At 39.2% G+C, this 20,160-nt stretch overlaps 1 protein-coding gene across 1 annotated transcript in view; it reads right to left on the bottom strand.

Annotated features, from left to right (window-relative positions):
• The window catches only part of magi3a (membrane associated guanylate kinase, WW and PDZ domain containing 3a), a 58,421-nt gene extending 48,390 nt beyond the window's left edge, over positions 1-10,031 (bottom strand). Inside the window, exons 1-2 of the mRNA XM_056268001.1 lie at positions 9,854-10,031; positions 1,548-1,667 (exon numbers count right to left, since the gene is read on the bottom strand). Coding sequence (XP_056123976.1) covers positions 1,548-1,667; positions 9,854-10,031 — 298 coding nt within the window. The remainder of the gene's footprint in view (positions 1-1,547; positions 1,668-9,853) is intronic.
• Positions 10,032-20,160: the final 10,129 nt, after the last annotated feature.

Below are 20,160 nucleotides of genomic sequence, written 5' to 3'. Positions count from 1 at the left end.
TATTTAATAAAAATATGTACTGTAATTAAATTACAAAATCAAACAAATCAAATTTTTGTAGTGTATATTTAATTAAAAATACTGTAATTAAATTATTTTCAAATACGTAAAAGATCAACAGATCAATAAATTGCCCCATATTACATGGGAAGGGCATTCTGAAGAAAGTCCACTATTCTAAATACATTTATAGGCTCGATAGATCATTCTGGTTTCAGGAATCAAATCCTAGAGCAGCATGTACCGGCTTACTTGCCAGATGTCATGGGAAGACAAGAAATCACTAACCAGAATTGGTGAGTGTGAAATTATCCTTCAGGCTAACATCCCAAGAGTCAAGATATTTCAGGTAGATGGAAAGGCCCTAGTAAAAGTCACCCACTGTGACATCCACTTTGGACAGATTTACTTCACCCTGGAAACTACAACAAGTCCTTCCCATAAAACAAGAGCACTTAGTGACTCATTGAGGGATCATTAACCAAACCTACCCCTGGCCAAAAGCTAGGGACTTGCCAAGCATTTTTGGGGTTTATCAGTGAGGAACTCAACAGCATTGAGGCAATGACATTAATAGCAGACCTTGAGACCCTTTAGGCATGTTACAGAGACGGCATGAATCACACAAGGTGAACACCCTCTGCTCTGAGCTATTTCAAGTCAGCAGAGGAGGTATACGAAATATAAAAGAGTGTGCAATACAAACATTCAGCACACTTGTCTCCCTTAATTACCATAAAAACATGGTAAGTCAGCAACCAATGCTGAAACTACACAGTAAGTAATGTAGCACACATTACTTTTTGCTATGGTAATCTACAGAATTTGAAAGCAATACTTCATGAGTGAAGGAAACCAATGTTCAACTAAGATCAACCAAGATGACCTAGTTACAGAGCTTGAATTGAAATTCCACTTTCTTCTTTTTCATATGCAATTAATTCAGCTTGTAATACATACAGACTCCATCAAACTGGTTTTTTTTTTTTTTTTGTAATTTTTAGCCTTAAAGGGATAGTTCACCCAAAAATGAATGTTCTGTCATTATTTATTCACTCTAATTTCAGTCCAAACCTGCAAAACTTTCTTTCCTCTATGAAATACAAAAGAAGATCCTTTTAAACTGTGGACCCCATTGATTTTCAGACTTTCGTTGTATGGACAAAAAACACAGAGAATAGAATATCTGAGAATTTCAGAATATTTTCTTTTGTGTTCTGCAGAAAAAAGAAAGTAATACAGGTTTAGAACGCCATGAGGGTGAGTAAATGATCAATTTTACTGAATTGTGATTGGTCGTATATGTCATATATCTTTATAATTTACACTCGTGTTATGTTTCTTCTCATGCACATCTGATAGAAAACAAGATGCATGCTGCTAATAGCAGAATGCATTACCCTTTCTCCGATCAATGCATCTTGCAAACACTAGTAGTTCCTTCTGCAAATACATCTAGTTTAGATTGTGCTTTCAGCAAGTATCTGTATAACAAGCTCACAAGAAATGACCCTTGACTCTCAGTGCTCCTACACACGGATTCTTACCATCATAGGTTCCACTCTCCAGTAGCAGCCCGCTCTCCTCCAGCACACGAAACTCCCCCACGCTGATGAAGTTATAGTCCACTCCTGGAACCTCCCCTTCGCGAGGCTGCCTCGTGGTACCTGCCAAAGGCACACAGAACGATTAGTAACAAATTATTACAGAAAAATGCACTTTTTGTGTAAAGCAATTATGTGCACTTTTTAAAAACATTTTATTATAGGAAGGTGCCACAGAAAATTTCTTGGAAATTTTTATTTCAAAAACCTTTTAGTCAATGCAAAAGTCAATGGAAAAATTTTGTGAGCGGACACAAAGTTTCTGTTACTCTAAGAATCTATCTATCTATCTATCTATCTATCTATCTATCTATCTATCTATCTATCTATCTATCTATCTACACTCACCGGCCACTTTATTAGGTACACCTGTCCAACTGCTCGTTAACACTTAATTTCTAAGCAGCCAATCACATGGCGGCAACTCAGTGCATTTAGGCATGTAGACATGGTCAAGACAATCTCCTGCAGTTCAAACCGAGCATCAGTATGGGGAAGAAAGGTGATTTGAGTGACTTTGAACGTGGCATGATTGTTGGTGCCAGAAGGGCTGGTCTGAGTATTTCAGAAACTGCTAATCTACTGGGATTTTCACGCACAACCATCTCTAGGGTTTACAGAGAATGGTCCGAAAAAGAAAAAACATCCAGTGAGCGGCAGTTCTGTGGGCGGAAATGCCTTGTTGATGCCAGAGGTCAGAGGAGAATGGCCAGACTGGTTCGAGCTGATAGAAGGGCAACAGTGACTGAAATAACCACTCGTTACAACCGAGGTATGCAGCAAAGCATTTGTGAAGCCACAACACGCACAACCTTGAGGCGGATGGGCTACAACAGCAGAAGACTCCACCGGGTACCACTCATCTCCACTACAAATAGGAAAAAGAGGCTACAATTTGCAAGAGCTCACCAAAATTGAACAGTTGAAGACTGGAAAAATGTTGCCTGGTCTGATGAGTCTCGATTTCTGTTGAGACATTCAGATGTTAGAGTCAGAATTTGGCGTAAACAGAATGAGAACATGGAACCATCATGCCTTGTTACCACTGTGCAGGCTGGTGGTGGTGGTGTAATGGTGTGGGGGATGTTTTCCTGGCACACTTTAGGCCCCTTAGTGCCAATTGGGCATCGTTTAAATGCCACGGCCTACCTGAGCATTGTTTCTGACCATGTCCATCCCTTTATGGCCACCATGTACCCATCCTCTGATGGCTACTTCCACCATGTCACAAAGCTCTAATCATTTCAAATTGGTTTCTTGAACATGACAATGAGTTCACTGTACTAAAATGGCCTCCACAGTCACCAGATCTCAACCCAATAGAGCATCTTTGGGATGTGGTGGAACGGGAGATTCGCATCATGGATGTGCAGCCGACAAATCTGCGGCAACTGTGTGATGCCATCATGTCAATATGGACCAAACTCCCTGAGGAATGCTTCCAGCACCTTGTTGAATCTATGCCACGAAGAATTGAGGCAGTTCTGAAGGCAAAAGGGGGTCCAACCCGTTACTAGCATGGGGTACCTAATAAAGTGGCCGGTGAGTGTATGTCAACATTTGAAGTGGATCAAAAAAGTTCATCAAAGTTGTCCTAAGACAAGAACAGGTATTGTTCAAAATTCATGTATAACTTTGATGAAATCAAATGTTGACTACTGAGTATATATATATATATATATATATATATATATATATATATACACACACACACACACACATATATATATATATATATATATATATATATATATATATATATATACACACACACCTAAAGGATTATTAGGAACACCATACTAATACTGTGTTTGACCCCCTTTCGCCTTCAGAACTGCCTTAATTCTACGTGGCATTGATTCAACAAGGTGCAGAAAGCATTCTTTAGAAATGTTGGCCCATATTGATAGGATAGCATCTTGCAGTTGATGGAGATTTGTGGGATGCAAATCCAGGGCACAAAACTCCCGTTCCACCGCATCCCAAAGATGCTCTATTGGGTTGAGATCTGGTGACTGTGGGGGCCATTTTAGTACAGTGAACTCATTGTCATGTTCAAGAAACCAATTTGAAATGATTCGAGCTTTGTGACATGGTGCATTATCCTGCTGGAAGTAGCCATCAGAGGATGGATACATGGTGGCCATAAAGGGATGGACATGGTCAGAAGCAATGCTCAGGTAGGCCGTGGCATTTAAACGATGCCCAATTGGCACTAAGGGGCTTAAAGTGTGCCAAGAAAACATCCCCCACACCATTACACCACCAGCCTGCACAGTGGTAACAAGGCATGATGGATCCATGTTCTCATTCTGTTTACACCAAATTTTGACTCTAACATCTGAATGTCTCAACAGAAATCGAGACTCATCAGACCAGGCAACATTTTTCCAGTCTTCAACTGTCCAATTTTGGTGAGCTATTGCAAATTGTAGCCTCTTTTTCCTATTTGTAGTGGAGATGAGTGGTACCCGGTGGAGTCTTCTGCTGTTGTAGCCCATCCGCCTCAAGGTTGTGCGTGTTGTGGCTTCACAAATGCTTTGCTGCATACCTCGGTTGTAACGAGTGGTTATTTCAGTCAAAGTTGCTCTTCTATCAGCTTGAATCAGTCGGCCCATTCTCCTCTGACCTCTGGCATCAACAAGGCATTTTCACCCACAGGACTGCGGCATACTGGATTTTTTTCCCTTGTCACACCATTCTTTGTAAACCCTAGAAATGGTTGCGCATGAAAATCCCAGTAACTGAGCAGATTGTGAAATACTCAGACCGGCCCGTCTGGCACCAATAACCATGCCATGCTCAAAATTGCTTAAACCACCTTTCTTTCCCATTCTGACATTCAGTTTGGAGTTCAGGAGATTGTCTTGACCAGGACCACACCCCTAAATGCATTGAAGCAACTGCCATGTGATTGGTTGATTAGATAATTGGATTAATGAGAAATTGAACAGGTGTTCCTAATAATCCTTTAGGTGAGGGTATATATAAACACGAGTCTGCATTCTTTATTAAGATATTTTCTATCTAAATATATAAAATCTTTGTCTAATTCCAAACATTAAAAAAATTATATATAAATAATAAAATAATATCTGCAGTAGCCTAGTAATCTGAGTTTCACCTCACAATACAAAAACATTTGGAAGTCAATTAATTCCCATCATTTGAACATCACTTTGCAAACATGACTACATTATATTACTTTAGTAATTTAATGCAGATTTTAAAGAAAATAAAAAGATTTTAAAAATAAATTCTTTTTTTAGTTCATTTTGAGTGATCTCCAACTTCATTGTCTCTGCTGTAGGAGGAACTGCAAACAGAAACTCTCTGAAAACATTCTCTCCTTGAACAGAATAACAACAAGGCTTGCTTTTGTTATTAGCCTTTATTGTTGTCCTCCGTGCAAGACAGAACACAATGAAAAATCTGCATCTAGATATTCTGCTGTAGTGTATCTTTTTCGATCATAAGTATAGTTTACACTCTGCTTGCTTCATCACTAAAGTTTCTCAAACCTGACAGTCACACAGCTGCTATTGTGAGGCGAGAGCCCAGATGCCAGTTTCTGTGGTGGAGGAGGATAAACAAACAATTATCTCTGCAGTTTGCACAAGCCACATGAAACACCGCCAGCTGCTTAAGCACCTTAGCATCCACCCCAGCACGCTGCCACACAACCCAGCACACTTCAGAACATCATAAATGCCTACAAAGAAAAAAATGACCCTGCCTGGCCATCTCTTCAAAGACTGCTTTGAGACATTTTAGTGTCACTTTTCACATTATACATATGAATTCTGAATGCAAACGGCAAACGGAAAGACAAATATTGGCAATACTGAATGTGTTTATTTTGAGACTTGAATTATATTCACACCTCATTATGGGCTCATGGTCATCTGTGAGATCCCTTAACAAGCTCTGGAAAAGTCTTAAATCTGCACAAGCGTAAAAAAGCAATCCTTTGAGATTGACCACCTAGGGCTCTTTTTATTTCAGCATTCATTTTTTTATATATATATATATCTGTGGATGAGGCAGAGAAGGGTTACCGTCGAGCCATAACGGATATTAATGCCAGCAGGAGAAAGGAGGGAGAAGGAGGCTTCAGCCGAGCTTCAAGGATTATCTGGCAATTAGGACTCCGGGCGTTCTTCTTTCCCGCATTTTTTTAAAGACATGGCTTTAATGACTTTTCTGTCCCTGTGTCCAGTGAGACATGCGCAACAGTTCCATTACAGAGGTTTTCAGATGAGCAAATGGTATGACGGCCAGTGCAGTCAGGGCTTCATGAAGGAAATCGATTTATGAATCTTCATGCTGCTCTTTTCTATAGCACATTTCATAGTGACCACATCTGTTCAGCAAGAACCGAAGTCTTATGATAGATTAATCACTGATAATCTTCTTCAGTGAGTTGTAATCAACTGAAGTGAACAGGTCTTTGAATCAGTGAACGAATCTTTCTTTTGAACTTTTTTTTCTCTCATTGAAACAGTCGATCCATTCATAAATCTGACTGAATGATTTATTCAGAATAATTCGGTACTGATTCAATAATCCGTATTCTTCAAAATATAAAAATTGTATTATACAGAATAAAAATTAAAAGGGGTTTGAAATGACACAAAGATCAGTAAATATTTAGGGGACATAATCTTTTAACAGAAAATGTCTAGGGCACATAATGTCACAGGAATTATGGGTAATGTGCAACTGATTTAAAGGGATAGTTCACCCAAAAATAAAAATGCTGTCATCTTCTACTCACCCTTATGTTGTGACAAACCTGTATGACTTTCTTCTGTAGAACACAAGATAATATATTTTGAAGAACACTGGGAAACAAACAACATTGGAGCCCATTGACTTCCATTGTATGGACCAAAAAAAAGAGAGACACACTTCTTTTGTGTTCCCTAAGAAATAAAGTCATACAGATACATATAGTGAGTAAATTATTTTCAAATAAAATATCTTTAAAAATCTAGCAATATATTATTAAACATGGCAATACTGATCCTCACTGTCCTTCACCTTTACTGTGATTAATAACTTACAATTAAATCATTATTTAATTATTTTACTTGACTGAAGCCTGGAAGATGAACTATGCCAGTTCATTCTGACATTACTGCTATTACCGCCGCTATTAAATATAATTAGACCTGTCCATCATCTGGCTCTCATCCTTGATGCTTATGATTATACTGGATGGAAAAGTGTGAATGGAGGACTGTGTTGAGTCATGGGTCTGAACACCCCGTAACAAGGACGGTGGATGAGAATGACATTAGAGATTCCAGGTCGGCCCTCACACTGAGCTTGTGTCTCATGCAATGTTGAGCCACAGCAAACGAAACATCTGCTCAGGCCTGGTGCCCATTAAAATCCCAAATCACAGAGAGCCACACACTAGCATACAGGACTCATTTAATGAAAACAGTGGGAACTACATCACATATCTAAATCAACTCAGACCAGAGACCAAATTACAGTAGGTTGGTTTATTACATTTACTGAAAATACTGTGAATAGTGTTTGCTGGTGCATACTCACTGACACTAGGGTGGGTTGTTGCGATGCGGCTTATAGGTGATTAACCCTGTAAAGCTTGACATGAAATAGTCAAACATTTTTTAAAAATGGAACCATTTATTGAACCTTTAAAAGTATGGTACGCCATTATTTCACACTTTTTGTAAATGAAATGATGTATGGATAATCAAATAAACCAAAGTTTCTTCAGTCCATTAAGTGTTCATCTTGAAATATTACCAACAATATAAAAGTTATTCTTATGTTTACTTTATAAAAATCATTAAAGATTTCACAGCAAAACCTTTGGCATGACCTGAAGGTGGATGTTTTTATACAACAGGCCTTTTACCTGATAAAAATGCAATGAATCAAACTATCAATGAGACGACAGAGGGCATGTAGTAGATTGAGTTTTTCAGCAAAGTTGTGTTGATAGTTTAGAGGGATAATGTGTATCAAATATGATACAATAGGCTTAAAGTATCATCTTTAGTGTTTCACAAAAGAAAAAAGTCAAGCAGGTTTGGAACGACATGAGGGTGATTAAATGACAAATGACAGAATTATAATTTTTGGCTCTATTCCTTTAATACTTCGCATTAAGTGTTTCTTGAAATATCTAACCCTAAGTATGAGCAACATTAATAGTGATAAGTGCCTTAACCAACAGCACTAATTAAAAGATTACACCACAGCCCAAGAGAAAAAAAAGCCCAAATTAAAGATGTGCGAGTAATTAAGGCATATGTTTCACTAATTCACTGGTTTGTGGCCAGACCGCATATTATGTACACGAGAAGATCAAAAGACATTTTGTGATTAAGTACTGGTTCGTTGGCATTGATGTCTTTAAGAAAAAAATCATTGTTCTGTTCCAGACGGTCTGTATCTGAAAAACGTTGCCAAGAAATTCCTGAGCCAATACTGCCAAGTAATTCTGCATTACCTAACAGGTTTAATCGATCATGATTATGTGACATTAGCTCAAACAGTACAGACATTGGAAGTATGGAAACTAAAACTGGCACAAGAGAAATGGGAGAGAAGGAATAAATCGTCATCAAGCAGGCATCAGTGGCCTCCGGCATCTGCTTGTTATAGCAGGAAAGTGGCGGGAATCAGGATTAAAAACCCATTCACACCAAGAATGATAACTATAAAGATATTAGCATCCACACCAACGGACGACAACCTTCTGTTTATTATGACCGCGAGCTGCAGTTATATAATCTGCCACTTTAAATAATCGAGCTCTTTAAAGTCAGGTGGATTTTGATTGGCTGTCAATGTTTTTATCATTCATCAGCTGGAAACAATCGTTCTGAAAGTGATTCCAACAATTTCATTCCTCTGTGTCATTATCGACTCAAGACTCTCAGCTGCAGTTTATGTGTGCACCAGTGCTGGGTGAAGTGTCTATTCTAGCAGGTATAAAGGTAACTGTAGAAAACACATGCTGAGTCTATTTACTCTTTCAATATCCCCTTTAGATGAAATTACTGCGTACAAACAAGCACTTGGCAGAAGCACTTTTAAATTCTTAAGAGCTGTTTTAGATAAGACCTCCATTTATATTAAGCTGAAAATGATAACAAGGGCTGTCTGTTGGTTGAAACACCCTGTTTCCAACTTTGTTTGGTGGATCAGGACAAATATAGGATTGCACACAGATTATGATAATTCAGATTCCAGGCATCACATCTGCTCTAATAAAACTAAAAAAAATGACTGATTTCACCCAGGGTTTTTTTTTTTTTAAATAAATAAATAAAAAAAATGAAATAACGTGTAGGCTACATTAAATGGAATAAAATCACACTTAACTTAACTAGTTGCCTAGACAAGATTTATAGTTTTCATTTAGTTAACTTAATGTACTAAAATAACTAAGATTAAAAATGAAATAAACATAAATAAAACTATATAGACATATAATTTAAAAAAGCTAATAAAAAATGTAATAAAAACGCTTTTTTTCAACAAAATTGCTAAAATTAAAATGAAAGACAGGAAATATAAAAAATAAAATAACACTAATTTCACCCTTTAAAGCAATAACATGGTGACAAATATAAGGGCAAAATTATACAACACCATGGTGTGTACTGGCTCTTTTGCAAACCATGAAACACTTATAACAAATATGTTTGAAATAAATATTGTGATGAAATGTGTATTTATTAAGCAATGAAGATGCATATTGCATGTCTTCTGGGACTTTTATTTTGAACTATATCCTCATGCTTTAGAAGTGCTAACATGTCAAGATGTGTAATACACAATCTGTTAAACTGCGAACTAAAATACTGAAACTGAGTAAAACTGAAGTTTTGCTGCACTATAAACCAAAAGTATCACTTTATAATGAATGAATAAATGAAGCATGAAGCAACTAAATGCTGCTAGAAGAACCTGAAAGATGGATTGCCTGTAATATTTACTCCAATGTATACATATTGTATTCCACACAGTGTACTGAACAGGGAGAAATTTCATACACAGCTAAAGTGCTGACTGATACAATCAGCCTAAAGCGTTCACAGTACCCATCATACCCATGAAACGTTGGACGGAAGACGTGTCACTGACACCATAATTATTGTCTGAGTAGCCGGTGTCATGGCAGAATCACCTCAGTGTGACCTGCACTAACACATTTAATGTGAGAGGGGGTCAGACATGTGAATGTGTGGGATACTCACAGGGAATAGTGCGCAGGTACAGGTTATCTCTGATCACCTGCTGGAGCTTGTGGTCCAAAGAGCCTTTTTGGAACTGCAGGCTGAGGTAGTGACGCAGATCTGTGTTCAACACCTTCCCTGTAGAGAAAGAGATTTCATCTGGGTAAACTTTGGGTAGTTTGAGTACATTAAACAGCATTTGCAAGCCATTTTATATCCATATTATGACATACTGTATTCCGATTGAAACGGGACATTCATTTATTATTCCACAAAATGTAGGTTTTTCCATCATGTCTTAATTTTATTCTTAAGGAACAGATTGGAAGCAAAAGTGCTCTCCATATGACAGATCAGCTGTGTGGGTGACAAACTAAATGCAAACAAACAAAAGTGAAACATTGTCAGTTGCAAATGAGGTGAATATGACTAAATCATGCTAAACTCTGGAAACTGTCCCAGTCTTCTTCATGATTAAATGACAACCTTGATATGTGCAGCAGGAGGTCCAGCTGTTTCTAGCAGTACAGAAAAAACGTTCCTGGCTTCCCTACACGAGCATCCAGATGTGTGAATGCATGATGAACGTTAACAAAACAATGCAGGTTCTATTGCTTTGCTCTTGCAGCAAAGTGCCAGGAGTTCAGGCGGAGTTCAAGGAAGTGTGGAGGAGGTGCAAGCCATCCTGGAGGAAGGAGGGGAGGAGACGACCCTCCAAATTAGAGAATGAGAGAGTCAGAGCCAAGTTTCCCTTGGCGACTAAAATATGGGAGGGAGGGCAAGAAAGCGACGCCTTTTTGAGCAGCTCCAGTCTCCAGCTGTTGGTATTACGCAGCTGATGATGGGTGGGGAGTCACATGGCTTCTGCATTAATAAGCATTGTTTTGGACCCCATTGCTGCTGAACCTGCCTGGTTGTCCTCACAGACCTCTGTGATCATGGATCCTGACACACTCTGGCATATCATAACAGGTAAAAGAGGCCCTCACGCTACTTCAATAGGGGTCAAGACTCAAGTCTTTCTTTTCTTTTAGATTTTAGTCTAAATGTTTGCAGAGCTCAACAATGACACATTTATTCTTCAGTAGTTCAACACTTTCACTGGTCCCACTACAAAATAATTTGTAGCAATGCAATTTTATATCTGGCAAAAAAAAAATCTTTACAAAAATATGCAACAAGCTGGAGATATATAGCTATTATTACATTATATTGTATTATAACTAATACTACAGGGCTGTTGAATGCTTGAATCTAATTGGTTGGCGAACGTTCTAAGGTGTGCAGTTTTTTTCCAGGAAACGCACTGTCCACATTACAGTTCCAAATCACTTTGCCAAATGATTTCAGTTATTGCAAAGGTTCCATGTTTTTTGACACCAAATAACATTTTATTTTTTGTATTATATATTTATTATGGAAAAGCGCATACTCTCTTTCTCATGCTCTCTCTTTCACTCAAACACACACACACACACACACACACACACACACACACACACACGGTGCAAGTGCACTTAGGGCGTGTCTGAATCCACTTTTGCTAGTTTAACGACAGGAAAAATGGTCGACGCCTGGTCCAAAAGGGTTGTCCCTATTTTCTTAATGAGTAATGGGTGTTTTGGGGGTAACATGCAATAAACCAATCAGAGTGTAATTTCCCATTCCCTTTAAAAGCCAGTTGAGGTTGCACCATGCTCAACTGGCTTTTAAACATCCTTGCTATTTACATGGAGGAATTTGCAAGCGGAAAGACTGAACCCTAGCCTGGATGCCAGCCCGAACCCCGCCCACAACATTTTTTGGTCGGGAAGTTCGGTCTGGACTCGATCCATTGAGGAGTAATTAAGATCGGTTCAGAATTAGTCGGGCCAATAGAATTGCCAGGGCGGGCTTTATACGATGATGAACAGATGATCTGCAGTTACGTAATCATCACGTTATCAAAGAGCGCTTGGGTTGAACTGGTTTCCCTCAAAGATGACTGCAGCTGGAGAATTGAGATGTAACGTTATAGATTCCGCTATCGCGTCTGTTGTAAAAGAAATCGACAGCGCATTAATTTTAAAAGATGAACAGAGAACTGCAATCAAGGTATTTGTCTGTCTATCGGAAAGATGTGTTTGCCGTCCTTCCTACGGGATTCGGAAAACGTTTATTTTATCAGCTGGCTCCGATGGTTGCTAAGAAGATGGGACGCAATGAAAACCCTGTGGTCGTTGTGGTTTCTCCTTTGGTCGCACACTCGCACTCATGGAGGACCAAGTAAAAGAAGCAACACTCATTATTTTACTACTACTTCCAGCGTGAGTGTAGTTGAGTTCTGATGACAACTTTGTAGCTCATAAAAAAAAACACTTACTGCGTTGCTCTGATTGGTTGTAGGTCTATCCAATTGAGTGCAGAGTTTTTTTTTTCCTGGTTCGGTTAAGACACGCCTCATAATCAAAGCCCTATGAAGCAGTATCAGACTCACATTCTGACTAGAATATGAGTATGACGAAGTAAGGCTAACTGAACCCTTCTCCAGAGAGGAAACGGTTCTGCTAGTGCACGAGGTTAAAGCAGACCATCTATGGGACAAGCCGGATTCCACTATATCTTCATGTACACAATATTAATAATTTACATTGTAATCCTTTAATTTTTAATATTTGGCATGTTTGTGTGCTGCTGCGAGTCCCTGTGTGTGTGTGTGTGTGTGTGTGTGTGTGTGTGTGTGTGTGTGTGTGTGTGTGTGTGTGTGTGTGTGTGTGTGTGTGTGTGTGTGTGTGTGTGTGTGTGTAATAAGCAGAGTGTATGCACGTTGTGCACCCGCCTATAGGCGCATATTACTAATGCGCTCTTTAAAGGTGAACTAAGTAACTTTTTTACCTTAACCGAACAGCTTTGGAGTCATTGTAATGTTTATATTACTGATTTTGTGTTGAATGGTGGTCGTCTCGCACCCCCCTGGTGCCTGCGAGCTGCCGGCCTCAGTGTTAGGAAGTATGTATCAGGTCTCGCAAGGTAACGAATTGCTTTACGGCAAAAAACAGATCTGATAAAATTCTGATAAAATGAGCATCAAACAGAAATAACCCGGCGCCGTATACATGTGGTGTTGGGCGCGCGCAGCTCTTAAAGGGGCCATACCTTATTTCCACTCGTTACAGCGTCCATCCTACTGAACAGGTACCGGTGTACAGGGGAGGGGATCCGGCCGTGAGTGCGAGCCATCTCTGCGCGAGTGCTATTCACGACAGTACAAGTACTCCACAGCGACTCTAGGGGTCGCTGTTTGACAAAAACGGAATTCCTACTTAGTGCTGCTTTAAATAACAAAAAAATACTGCGCCATTGACTTTAGACCAGGTTTTTGTTGGTCAATGGCGCAGTCTATTTTAGTTGCCTCAAAATAGCAACGCGCCAACAATGTGCCTGAACACACCTCGTTTTCAGACCAGCACAACCATGGGCACACAAATAGGCGCAGATGCATTTGCTATTTAAACAACGTGGCGCAGGATGTGAAAAAGATAACTGCGTCGGGCTGAAACTAGCAAAAAGTTTGTCGCGCATGGCGCCGCATTGCGCCAAGTGTATGATAGGGCCCACAGACTCAGGTAATTCACACATTGCCTAATCTCTCTCTCTCTCTAATAACTGCATTATTCTGCTATCAGTGGCTCAAACCTCCATTATAAGCTCTAAAAATGACTTTTTGGAATTAGGAATGGAGGCTTGGGATTAGTTGCGTTAGAAATTAGTCCTACAAGAGCGTTTTAAGGACAAAAACCAGACAAAAGTCTTGAAATGCATAAATACGTCATATGAACAATGTTTTGAAGTGTGGTAACCATAAGCAGAATAACTGACTCTGTGGTCCAACAGGACTCGAAACTCTCTCACACTGGCCCCAGTTCATTGTTGAGTAAACAAAGCATTAAGATTTTGAATTCTGCACTATTTCTAGGTCACGCATCAAGCCAATTGGTGACATTGATCATATGACTCTTTGTACAGACTGTCAGATTTTTCTTGCTTCCATTGAAGCTCGAGATGCTTTTTAGATCATCGCAAATCATTCTGGAGAACATTATCATCAGGTTTTACCCTGATGATACCCTAACTTGCTGAGTTCATGCAGTTTGAATACTGCTTTCAATAAAGCAAAAAGAGGGACAAACTAAATTCAAAGTCATGTTGAAATGAACACTGTAAATTCAATGTTCCAATCAAACTGCAATGACAAATACTTTATGTGGCCCTGAGAGAAACGCCATTTGTGCCTCGAGACAGAATAAATACAAACATGTTGTGATATCTCTAGCTAATTTCGAATGCAAGGTAATCAAAACAAGTCTCTCCCCAAGCAATTCTCTCTCACTGGGAATGAAATGGATGGCCCACTGAGATTGCAGATTAGCCTCATTTCATTGGTCGACTTCAACGCATACTAATTTACTCCAATCTAAATGTGCTCAAGAGGCCCATCATTCTCATTTAGAGTTCCGGTATCAATTCCACCTCTATGGCTGTTTGGCAAGACATTAGTGTGTCTGTCTTTTTCATTCTGCACTCACTTCACACAGTTCTCATTTCCAATAGTGTAAAACATGATTTACTGTTGTCGTTGATTAGGGAGCGTATTGAGCTGTAGTATGAAGTGCTGATCTATGCTGAATGAGACTAGTTGGGACCGCTAGGGAGGCTCTGTGAGTCATACTGCGAGACCTCAAGGGAAGAGTGGAGAGAACTCCTCTTACACTAACATCACCGGCTCTAGCCACCCACACCTGGAAATAATCAGCAGCTACAGAGCATGAAACACATTGGGAATGTGGTCAGTATCACACAAGACGCTGTAAATCACAAGGCGGCGACCGAATTAATCATATTAAGAACTGTAGTAATAAATAGTATTTTAGAATGCTTGATCAAAACCTTTTGACTCAAATGCCCCACTTTGTCCAGGACAATATTCAAAGGCCCTCCTGTATAAGCTAATATGTACCTCTGGTATTCTGTTGTGATAAAAACAAACTCAAAAATATTACGATTTCAGTTTATGGGTAACACTTTATAGTAAGGTTTCATTAGTTAACATTAGTTAACTACATTTCAGTGCGTGATATTGTCCTGTTTTGCTGTTGCAGAAGCAGGAGTTCTTGAAGCTCCGCCCTCTTCTTGAAAGTGGGCCAGAGCACCAGCTCATTTGCATTTAAAGGGACACACACAAAAAGTGGCAATTTTAACATACTATAAAAATGATGTGTGGGGTGTTTTGAGACATCAGAGGAGTATTTTACATCTTGTAAAAAGGGGTATAATAGGTCACCTTTAACTAATGTTAACAAATGAGACCTTTTTGTAAAGTGTTACCATTTTAGGACTTAAAATTGGAAGTTTACTGAGGCCCCTTAGTGGGCCCGGCCCCCTTGTGGAGAACCACTGTTCAAACCCTAATAAAAACACAATTATTGACCTCTTTTACTACTACTAACCTTTTTATGGTTATATTACTGCAACATACTTAAAAAAAAATAATTCCTTTGAAATATTTAATTTGTGATATTAACTGGTACATTTTTGTTAATTAAATAAAGAAAAATATCAATATCAATTTATTTACATCAACATTTCTCTCGCTTCACCCACAGTCTGGAGTTGTTTTCGCCACAGTGCATTATGGAATTGCTTTCTCCACAAAGGATGCTTTAGCTAAAACATTAACCAAAATGAGGTAGTATAATTAAGTAGCCTCCATTTTTAAGCAGCCTTCGTGTCACAAGTGTGCATATGATCCTTAAAATTCTGACTATGTTGTCAACTGCATAGGTTTTGGAATAGAGCAGAAATGTTATAGATACTAAAAGCAATGTTAGCAAACTTGTTAACTTCTAGCCTGAATTAGACCAATCCATCCTTTTTCGAACAAGCTTTACTGAAATCTGTGAGGGACATTTTAAATATGATATTCTAAAGGCATTTTGTTGTATAAACTATTTTTGAGCACAAAAAGAATAAATTGTGTTTACTCATGAATAAAAAAAAAAGCGAAACAAGGGCTCTTTATGTGAGGAAGGCTTTCAAAGCTCGCAATGGTTTTCAAATTAAGTTGTACGACCAGGTCCAAGAGCTACACTGTGTAATTCTTTGGACATTGTAAAACGAGAGGAATTTAGGTCAGGCCACAATAGCTTTGCTTCATCCTTCATCAAGTATTGTACAGTAGCACGCAGGAATGTGCTCCATGTTCCCTAGCAAAATTCTGCTTGCCTGCAATTCATACAAACCCAGCTATACGAACACGGTGTGCCAAAAGCCTTTACCCCAGATACGGCTGCCCGCAGTTACTCATGGGAACACTGTTGTGTGTCCTCATACATGGATGTGGCCATTGTTGTTTTAGTGACACTCACACATTAACACTCATTCTATATCAGCCTTGGTCTTTGTTTACAGAACAAGGCGCTCTTTGTGGCTACGCTGTCAGGTAGCGTTAGCGAGCTGTGTCATATCTCTGGGGTGCCACCCTCTGTCTCCCACTAGACCGCACCAAGTTCCAGTCGCTGCACCAGCCAGGCTGCCCATGGGAGCCATGGGATACAATAGCTCCTTTTGTGCCACATCATCAAGACATTAGAGCCGTTCTCATCAAGGTGGAGGGGGTCAGGCATGGACACAGAAAGAATCCATGACGCAATACCATAGCGCTGGACTATTCTTGTACAAATGCCTCGAAGATACCCCTGATTTTCACTGCACCTATCCTTTTATTATTGAACTGACTTTTTTATGTGACTTACAATAGTTCAGCTCTCATCCTCGTGACTAAATTACACTAGTCATGGAGGAAGGTAATATCTCCCCAGACAGTCTAAAATGTCAGGCAGTGGGAGTGTGGAATGGAGGTATACAGACTTTAGTCAGAGTAGACGCCATATATATTCTGACCAGGGGCGTAGGAGCAATCTGAAAAGTGACAGGGGTACATTGAAAACCTTATTAGCTTGGCTCATGAATATTAATGAAGTAATGTTTGCCCAGTAGTAGATTACCACTTGCACATTCTTTTCACTCCACTGCCAAAGTCATTGTACGAGTGGCCTGCTATATTTGTGTTCGCACAGCAGTTGAATGTTAAAATATGTTTATTTATAAATAAATAAAAAATAAATGTAGGAAAGCTGTGGGAACACATGCTTGCTTATAGGGGTTACTACTACAACCAATTATTATGTGGAGTATAAGTGCAGAAAATAAGAAATATTAATAATGCAATATTTCAGTGTAAAATAAAGTAGCTATTTAATAAAAAATATAACAATCATAATTTTATTTTACAGTACATATGTAAATTACAAATATAAAATGTATGACTGTCTTAATTTCCTAATTTCCAAATTGGAAACAAGATTAGAAAACCACAGGGAATCCTTAAAGCTTCTTGACTAAAGCCAGTTTATAAACACTCCTCATTACAAGTTTGGGAAGATGGTTGAAGCATGTCGCATTTCTTATTGTACGTTATATGCGACTCAAACTGACAGCAGATCACCATCTCCTCACCAACACCTCCAAACGCTCGCACATCACCCCCGTCCTCCGCTCGCTCCACTGGCTCCCGATACGGTTTAGGGTGGAGTATAAGGTCCTGCTGTTCGTGTTCGAGGCCATCAATGGTCTGGCCCCGGTCTACCTCGCCGATTTAGTAACGGTCTATCATCCACCCAGAACTCTGCGCTCATCTGAACACACCTATCTGGTCATTCCCAAATTTAAATACAAAAAGTTTGGAGGCCGGTCATTTGCTGTCCAGGGCCCTAAACTGTGGAACGCTTTACCAACACTCCTACGAAGCATCACCGTGTTGAGTGTTTTTAAATCACAGTTAAAAACACATCTGTTCAGACTAGCTTTTAACATGTAATCTTCGACTCTGGCTGATATTTGTGTTTTGTTTTGTTCTTTCCCTTTTTTCTGTTGTCTATTTATGCTTTTACTGGAAAGCGCCTTGTGCACCTTTTGGCTGTTGTAAGGCGCTATAAAAATAAAATTTGATTGATTGAGCAGATGTAGAGTTCATTAGTGGCATTTACTGCAAATCAACCCCCTCTGAGACACTGAAAACACAGGATCATGAGGTGCTCTCATGTAAATGAACACAGTGCCACGCTTCACTCTGAAACACGCAGTCCATACTTTATTCAACTAAATCGCAGAGCTTGTGATTTGATCATCAGAGTAGGCTATATCAGCATTTGGGTTTTATTTAAAAAAATTGAGCAGAACTACTTTAGTCTGTTCAGAGTCATATCTTAAAATACAAAGTTATTTTAAATCTATTTTTTTTTTTTGCATTCTGAAATGTTTGTCCACTGCAGTGCAGATATTTTTGAAAGACATATTTTCAATGTTTCCTTGGCTGAATGATGGGCCACTACTGTAGGTACACCACAGTATGACATTTTGAAGAAGGACTCTGCAGCCTCATTTTGAGTCATGCCACATAAAATACAGTGTCAACATTGCCTAAGGTCTATTAACACTGTTTTATCTAAATCAGAGAATGTTTAGTTTGAAGAAAACAGGAATATTAGTGATATTGAATTAAATCAGCATCAGAAAGGTAACAAAACCATATTTCCAGCTTACAGCATCTTCTAGTTTTACAGTACAAACCAAACAATACTTCAATCTACATGCAAAGACGACAATAGCAAACAAAGGCTGAGCTCAAACAACTCACCAACATTTGCACAAACATTGCATGATCACATGAGTCTATTCTTCATGTATATCAGCAGAACAAGCCAACTGGAAGCACCTTTCCACCTTTCTACTTCAAAGCTTTCTAGCACACCTTCAGGTATGACTACTCTGTTTGATATTGGCAAATAGTAAAGTAAACACAAATAGACACTCACATGACTATCAATCTAAGTCAGCCACCCACTAATGTGTTAAACAGACACTATTCACCTACAGGACACCGCTTACACAACACAGTCACCTCATCCCTAAAAAAGCCACATGCTGAGACCCCTTCTTTTTTCAATTAAGAGAGTCATATAAATGCCACAGATAAACCATCACTGGGAACTAACAAGGCCATGTTATGACAGTGGTCCGGTGGATATTCACGGGAAGCCCAGTGAAGAGCTCATTAGCAGCCAGAAAACACCACTTGGCAACTCGAGTCCTACTTGCTCTCTGCTTGTTAGATCTGCAGGGTTTTGTTGGCTTGCAGGGCCCAAAGTGTGCGCACAATTCACTCACAAGTTTGCAGGAGAATTTTAGATTTAGTCTGCATTTCTAAAAAGAGAAATGGAACTTTTTTTTCGGTCTCCAAACATAAAAGCTAAACATAAAATGTATATAAAAAAAATTAAACATAAAAAGGATTCTGGTTTTCAGAACTACAATTTATGAAAGCAATATATGAAAGGAATTTTATTTTATTACTCATTAATTTTATGTGTGCAGTGTAGCACTATACTAAATACAGGTAACACGTTATTGTGATAGTCCACAGTTGCAAAGTTACTTGTTTGTTAGTAGAATGTCTAAAGTGGTGTAACCATATGTCCCCACGGACATGTTTGGATGAAAATTTCATGTTATGCAAATGAATTCATTTGTGTTTTAATGCCTTCCTAACCTATATACTGTCTGTGAAGATGGCATTTTTCAGGTTTTGGGATGCTGCCTCTGTTCTGAACTCCCATGAACTGCAGACAAAAGGCTAAAAACAACAGCACCCTCAGGCCATAACACGCTGTGACAGTTTCACACTCAAATGCCTGTGTCCTCAATCATCAAACTAGTAGTGAGCATGCCCTGCTTGGCACTGGCACAAAACCCAACCACAAGAACAAGGAGAAAAACTGGGGGGAGGAATCAAATATTCACAATCTCACCAGCAACATCCAACATCTCTTCTGCATTGAGTTCATTACACTCATAAGTAGAACCGTGATTTTCATTACAAAGTCTCTAGTGTCACAGGAAGCCATAGATAAAAGGAACAATCACACAAAGGAGTCAAGAACAGAGAGATCTGTAGAAATCTTGAGCCCCTGGCTGCCTCCTCGTTCCGACCATTTGGTCTTTGTAGTGTCTGATGTGCTACAGTGCTCCAGCATCTCATCTCCTCCTTTCCCATCAGCTCCATGATGGAGCCACAGAACATCCAGGAGCTTTTGAAGGTCCTGCATGAACCATCTGGGAGAAAGACTGAAACGGCAGAGATAGGTAGAATTAAAGCTGGGCTTCCTATGATCCTAAAGCTGTGTCTGGAGATTTTTTTAACATGCGTTTGAAATGGAGAAGCATTCGTCATT

Source organism: Rhinichthys klamathensis, unplaced genomic scaffold (genome assembly GCF_029890125.1).
Source record: "Rhinichthys klamathensis goyatoka isolate OS25496 unplaced genomic scaffold, OSU_Roscu_1.1 h1tg000269l_1, whole genome shotgun sequence".
NCBI lineage: Eukaryota > Metazoa > Chordata > Actinopteri > Cypriniformes > Leuciscidae > Rhinichthys > Rhinichthys klamathensis.
The sequence above is the reverse complement of the archived record's forward strand: the minus strand, read 5'-3'. Positions and strand labels throughout refer to the sequence as shown.